The sequence below is a fragment of the Physella acuta genome, unplaced genomic scaffold, assembly GCF_028476545.2.
Source record: "Physella acuta isolate Inbredline_101_S28 unplaced genomic scaffold, ASM2847654v3 ptg001942l, whole genome shotgun sequence".
NCBI classification, from domain to species: Eukaryota; Metazoa; Mollusca; class Gastropoda; family Physidae; genus Physella; species Physella acuta.
In genome coordinates, this window is record NW_026733447.1 from 75,253 (window position 1) to 82,846 (window position 7,594).

At 41.3% G+C, this 7,594-nt stretch overlaps 1 protein-coding gene across 1 annotated transcript; it reads right to left on the reverse strand.

Moving 5' to 3' along the window:
• Nucleotides 1–1,688: 1,688 nt before the first annotated feature.
• LOC131931312 (uncharacterized) lies at nucleotides 1,689–2,662 on the reverse strand. Its single transcript, XM_059288061.1, has 2 exons — nucleotides 2,315–2,662; nucleotides 1,689–2,138 (listed from the first exon to the last, which is right to left on the reverse strand). The coding sequence occupies exons 1-2, from the start codon at nucleotides 2,660–2,662 to the stop codon at nucleotides 1,689–1,691; spliced, it is 798 nt and encodes a 265-aa protein (XP_059144044.1).
• Nucleotides 2,663–7,594: the final 4,932 nt, after the last annotated feature.

Sequence of the window (7,594 nt, forward strand, 5' to 3'; positions counted from 1 at the left end):
GTTGTTACAATCCAGTTGGTACAGTCCAGTTGGTACAGTCCAGTTGTTACAGTCCAGTTGGTACAGTCCAGTTGTTACAGTCCAGTTGTTACAGTCCAGTTGGTACAGTTTAGATGGTACAGTCCAGTTGGTACAGTTTAGATGGTACAGTCTAGTTGGTACAGTCCAGTTGTTACAGTCCAGTTGTTACAGTCCAGTTGTTACAATCCAGTTGGTACAGTCCAGTTGGTACAGTCCAGTTGTTACAGTCCAGTTGGTACAGTCCAGTTGTTACAGTCCAGTTGTTACAGTCCAGTTGGTACAGTTTAGATGGTACAGTCTAGTTGGTACAGTCCAGTTGTTACAGTCCAGTTGTTACAGTCCAGTTGTTACAGTCCAGTTGTTACAGTCCAGTTGGTACAGTTTAGATGGTACAGTCTAGTTGGTACAGTCCTGTTGTTACAGTCCAGTTGTTACAGTCCAGTTGTTACAGTCCAGTTGTTACAGTCCAGTTGTTACAGTCCAGTTGGTACAGTTTAGATGGTACAGTCCAGTTGTTACAGTCCAGTTGGTACAGTTTAGATGGTACAGTCTAGTTGGTACAGTCCAGTTGTTACAGTCCAGTTGTTACAGTCCAGTTGGTACAGTCCAGTTGGTACAGTCCAGTTGGTACAATCCAGATACATGGTATAGTTCAATTGAACAGTCTATCGTAAGAAGTACAGTCTATTTGGTACAGTCTAGCGTTGGTGCTACAGTCTAATTGTAGATTATCAAACAATTGTCTTATTTTCAGTACCTTTAAATGCATATTATTGTAAAGTTTTTTTTTTTTTAATTTCTTTTATTCGTTGGGCTTAAATTGGAAGAGTTGACTGTTGAGAATACTATCGCACGATATCAAGAACTGTGTCTGTTGTAGCCGACTTGATTGAATGCACTGAGTACGTCACAACGGCATCTATCAATACTTCCTGATTTGGCCAACTACGAACGTTACGCAACTGTTCTTAGAATCCTTTTTTTTACGAGGAATACCGGTCAATGCCCGCGCTAGTGTCAAGGTCGTTTGCTTATAGCAGGCATGAGGAAATGACGTCGGCTTCGGTCCAACAAGCACCGACCTTGACTCTAGTCACAGAAATGAATTTTCTGCACTGTCTTTTAGTTTCTGATATATATTTCACAGAACTTTTAAAGATGTGAGTGGTAATAATACTACTAGATAAAATCAGCCTACTCAAAGATAACCTCGCAATAACCAATTAACTGTGATCACAATTATGATTTACAGATAACTTTTGTACATGTAATATCTGTAATTCCTACATATGTACACTATTAATGATATAATATGTAATCATTCAGGCTAAAGGCTTGACATATCATTACTGTCGCGTAGATAATGTCCACGCTACTTCCTCATCGTTCACCAAGAAAAGGTCTGAGTTTCGTGGAAACCATTCTCTCACCTCCTAGAAAGCTAGCGTAAATATTCCCCACTGCTGGTGTGTGGCCTCAAGTGAACGGCATAAGGACACATTCTGGGTCGATGTCAGATGTCATGTGACACCCAGTCCATTACTTGGAATAATTTCATGCGACGCTTCATTCAAGATCGACATTTGAAAGTAAAAGGTCGTCTCGGCCTCTTCCGTTTTGTCCTCTCAACATTAGAGCTAGCATTTTGTCCTAGAGCTGTGATTGTCCTACAGCCCTGATTGTCCTCTGATTGTCCTGGAGCTCTGATTGTCCTGGAGCTCTGATTGTCCTGGAGCTGTGATTGTCATCTGATTGTCCTGGAGCTCTGATTGTCCTACAGCCCTGATTGTCCTCTGATTGTCCTGGAGCTCTGATTGTCCTGGAGCTCTGATTGTCATCTGATTGTCCTCTGATTGTCCTGGAGCTCTGATTGTCCTGGAGCTCTGATTGTCCTGGAGCTCTGATTGTCCTCTGATTGTCCTGGAGCTCTGATTGTCCTGGAGCTCTGATTGTCCTGGAGCTATGATTGTCCTCTGATTATCCTGGAGCTCTGATTGTCCTGGAGCTCTGATTGTCCTAGAGCTCTGATTGTCCTGGAGCTCTGATTGTCCTGGAGCTCTGATTGTCCTCTGATTGTCCTCTGATTGTCCTGGAGCTCTGATTGTCCTCTGATTGTCCTAGAGCTCTGATTGTCCTGGAGCTCTGATTGTCCTTGAGCTCTGATTGTCCTGGAGCTCTGATTGTCCTCTGATTGTCCTGGAGCTCTGATTGTCCTGGAGCTGTGATTGTCCTGAAGCTCTGATTGTCCTCTGATTGTCCTCTGATTGTCCTAGAGCTCTGATTGTCCTGGAGCTCTGATTGTCCTCTGATTGTCCTCTGATTGTCCTGGAGCTCTGATTGTCCTCTGATTGTCCTGGAGCTCTGATTGTCCTGGAGCTCTGATTGTCATCTGATTGTCCTCTGATTGTCCTGGAGCTGTGATTGTCCTCTGATTGTCCTGGAGCTCTGATTGTCCTAGAGCTCTGATTGTCCTGGAGCTCTGATTGTCCTCTGGTTGTCGTCTGATTGTCCTGGAGCTCTGATTGTCCTGGAGCTCTGATCGTCCTCTGGTTGTCCTCTGATTGTCCTGGAGCTCTGATTGTCCTCTGATTGTCCTAGAGCTCTGATTGTCCTGAAGCTCTGATTGTCCTCTGGTTGTCATCTGATTGTCCTGGAGCTGTGATTGTCCTCTGATTGTCCTGGAGCTCTGATTGTCCTGGAACTCTGATTGTCCTCTGGTTGTCCTCTGATTGTCCTGGAGCTGTGATTGTCCTCTGATTGTCCTAGAGCTCTGATTGTCCTGGAGCTCTGATTGTCCTGGAGCTCTGATTGTCCTCTGATTGTCCTAGAGCTCTGATTGTCCTGGAGTTCTGATTGTCCTGGAGCTCTGATTGTCCTCTAAATGTCCTGGAGCTGTGATTGTCCTGGAGTTCTGATTGTCCTGGAGCTCTGATTGTCCTCTAATTGTCCTGGAGCTCTGATTGTCCTGGAGCTCTGATTGTCCTCTGGTTGTCCTCTGATTGTCCTGGAGCTGTGATTGTCCTCTGATTGTCCTGGAGCTCTGATTGTCCTGGAGCTCTGGTTGTCCTGGAGCTCTGATTGTCCTCTGGTTGTCCTCTGATTGTCCTGGAGCTCTGATTGTCCTGGAGCTGTGATTGTCCTGGAGCTGTGATTGTCCTCTGATTGTCCTCTGATTGTCCTCTGATTGTCCTCTGATTGTCCTCTGATTGTCCTGGAGCTCTGATTGTCCTCTGATTGTCCTCTGATTGTCCTCTGATTGTCCTCTGATTGTCCTCTGATTGTCATCTGATTGTGCTCTGATTGTCCTCTGATTGTCCTGGAGCTCTGATTGTCCTGGAGCTCTGATTGTCATCTGATTGTCGTCTGATTGTCCTCCGATTGTCATCTGATTGTCCTCTGATTGTCCTCTGATTGTCCTGGAGCTCTGATTGTCCTAGAGCTCTGATTGTCCTGGAGCTCTGATTGTTCTGGAGCTCGGATTGTCCTCTGGTTGTCCTCTGATTGTCCTGGTGCTGTTATTGTCCTCTGATTGTCCTGGAGCTCTGATTGTCCTGGAGCTCTGATTGTCCTGGAGCTCTGATTGTCCTCTGGTTGTCCTCTGATTGTCCTGGAGCTCTGATTGTCCTGGAGCTCTGATTGTCATCTGATTGTCCTCTGATTGTCCTAGAGCTCTGATTGTCCTGGAGCTCTGATTGTCCTGGAGCTGTGATTGTCCTGGAGCTCTGATTTTCCTCTGATTGTCCTCTGATTGTCCTCTGATTGTCCTAGAGCTCTGATTGTCCTGGAGCTCTGATTGTCATCTGATTGTCCTGGAGCTCTGATTGTCATCCGATTGTTCTCTGATTGTCCTAGAGCTCTGATTGTCCTGGAGCTCTGATTGTCATCTGATTGTCCTCTGATTGTCACCTGATTGTCCTCTGATTGTCCTAGACCTCTGATTGTCCTGGAGCTCTGATTGTCCTGGAGCTGTGATTGTCCTGGAGCTGTGATTGTCCTCTGATTGTCCTCTGATTGTCCTCTGATTGTCCTGGAGCTCTTATTGTCCTCTGATTGTCCTCTGATTGTCATCTGATTGTCCTCTGATTGTCCTCTGATTGTCCTGGAGCTCTGATTGTCCTCTGATTGTCCTGGAGCTCTGATTGTCCTCTGTCCTGGAGCTCTGATTGTCCTCTGATTGTCCTGGAGCTCTGATTGTCCTCTGTCCTGGAGCTCTGATTGTCCTCTGGTTGTCCTGGAGCTCTGATTGTCCTCTGTCCTGGAGCTCTGATTGTCCTCTGATTGTCCTGGAGCGACTTTTATGACAAGCCGTGTTCAAACTAATCAAGCGTGTCCTAGCAGACAGCGCCACCTGTCGGTGGACCTGCCTCGATCGATTGACGGTTCGATACAATCGCCGATTGTCTTTATTGTTTTATTAGAGGCTTTAATGATTGTGTCAACTTTGCGGGAGAGATAAGGCCAACTTTATGACACATTTGTTCACTTGAATGCTACCTTACTTTGATGGTACAATTGTTCACTTGAATGCTACCTTACTTTGATGGTACATTTGTTCACTTGAATGCTACCTTACTTTTGATGGTACATTTGTTCACTTGAATGCTACCTTACTTTTGATGGTACAATCGTTCACTTGAATGCTACCTTACTTTGATGGTACAATCGTTCACTTGAATGCTACCTTACTTTGATGGTACAATCGTTCACTTGAATGCTACCTTACTTTGATGGTACATTTGTTCACTTGAATGCTACCTTATTTTGATGGTACAATTGTTCACTTGAATGCTACCTTACTTTTGATGGTACATTTGTTCACTTGAATGCTACCTTACTTTGATGGTACATTTGTTCACTTGAATGCTACCTTACTTTGATGGTACATTTGTTCACTTGAATGCTACCTTACTTTGATGGTACAATTGTTCACTTGAATGCTACCTTACTTTTGATGGTACATTTGTTCACTTGAATGCTACCTTACTTTGATGGTACATTTGTTTACTTGAATGCTACCTTACTTTGGTGGTACATTTGTTCACTTGAATGCTACCTTACTTTGATGGTACATTTGTTCACTTGAATGCTACCTTACTTTGATGGTACATTTGTTCACTTGAATGCTACCTTACTTTGATGGTACATTTGTTCACTTGAATGCTACCTTACTTTGATGGTACATTTGTTCACTTGAATGCTACCTTACTTTTGATGGTACATTTGTTCACTTGAATGCTACCTTACTTTGATGGTACATTTGTTTACTTGAATGCTACCTTACTTTGGTGGTACATTTGTTCACTTGAATGCTACCTTACTTTGATGGTACATTTGTTCACTTGAATGCTACCTTACTTTGATGGTACATTTGTTCACTTGAATGCTACCTTACTTTGATGGTACAATTGTTCACTTGAATGCTACCTTACTTTTGATGGTACATTTGTTCACTTGAATGCTACCTTACTTTGATGGTACATTTGTTTACTTGAATGCTACCTTACTTTGGTGGTACATTTGTTCACTTGAATGCTACCTTACTTTGATGGTACATTTGTTCACTTGAATGCTACCTTACTTTGATGGTACATTTGTTCACTTGAATGCTACCTTACTTTGATGGTACATTTGTTCACTTGAATGCTACCTTACTTTGATGGTACATTTGTTCACTTGAATGCTACCTTACTTTGATGGTACATTTGTTCACTTGAATGCTACCTTACTTTTGATGGTACATTTGTTCACTTGAATGCTACCTTACTTTGATGGTACATTTGTTTACTTGAATGCTACCTTACTTTGGTGGTACATTTGTTCACTTGAATGCTACCTTACTTTGATGGTACATTTGTTCACTTGAATGCTACCTTACTTTGATGGTACATTTGTTCACTTGAATGCTACCTTACTTTGATGGTACAATTGTTCACTTGAATGCTACCTTACTTTTGATGGTACATTTGTTCACTTGAATGCTACCTTACTTTGATGGTACATTTGTTTACTTGAATGCTACCTTACTTTGGTGGTACATTTGTTCACTTGAATGCTACCTTACTTTGATGGTACATTTGTTCACTTGAATGCTACCTTACTTTGATGGTACATTTGTTCACTTGAATGCTACCTTACTTTGATGGTACATTTGTTCACTTGAATGCTACCTTACTTTGATGGTACATTTGTTCACTTGAATGCTACCTTACTTTGATCGTACATTTGTTCACTTGAATGCTACCTTACTTTTGATGGTACATTTGTTCACTTGAATGCTACCTTACTTTGATGGTACATTTGTTTACTTGAATGCTACCTTACTTTGGTGGTACATTTGTTCACTTGAATGCTACCTTACTTTGATGGTACATTTGTTCACTTGAATGCTACCTTACTTTGATGGTACATTTGTTCACTTGAATGCTACCTTACTTTGATGGTACATTTGTTCACTTGAATGCTACCTTACTTTGATGGTACAATTGTTCACTTGAATGCTACCTTACTTTTGATGGTACATTTGTTCACTTGAATGATATCTTACTTTGATTTTACTATTGTTCACTTGAATGCTACCTTACTTTGATGGTACATTTGTTCACTTGAATGCTACCTTACTTTGATTTTACATCTATTCACTTGAATGCTACCTTACTTTTGATGGTACATTTGTTCACTTGAATGCTACCTTACTTTGATGGTACATTTGTTCACTTGAATGCTACCTTACTTTGATGGTACATTTGTTCACTTGAATGCTACCTTACTTTGATGGTACAATTGTTCACTTGAATGCTACCTTACTTTTGATGGTACATTTGTTCACTTGAATGCTACCTTACTTTGATGGTACATTTGTTTACTTGAATGCTACCTTACTTTGGTGGTACATTTGTTCACTTGAATGCTACCTTACTTTGATGGTACATTTGTTCACTTGAATGCTACCTTACTTTGATGGTACATTTGTTCACTTGAATGCTACCTTACTTTGATGGTACAATTGTTCACTTGAATGCTACCTTACTTTTGATGGTACATTTGTTCACTTGAATGATATCTTACTTTGATTTTACTATTGTTCACTTGAATGCTACCTTACTTTTGATGGTACAATCGTTCACTTGAATGCTACCTTACTTTGATGGTACAAATTTTTCATTAGAATGCTACCTTACTTTTGATGGTACAATCGTTCACTTGAATGCTACCTTACTTTGATGGTACATTTGTTCACTTGAATGCTACCTTACTTTGATTTTACATCTATTCACTTGAATGCTACCTTATTTTGATGGTACAATTGTTCACTTGAATGCTACCTTACTTTGATGGTACATTTGTTCACTTGAATGCTACCTTACTTTTGATGGTACATTTGTTTACTTGAATGCTACCTTACTTTGGTGGTACATTTGTTCACTTGAATGCTACCTTACTTTGATGGTACATTTGTTTACTTGAATGCTACCTTACTTTGGTGGTACATTTGTTTACTTGAATGCTACCTTACTTTGATGGTACATTTGTTCACTTGAATGCTACCTTACTTTGATGGTACATTTGTTCACTT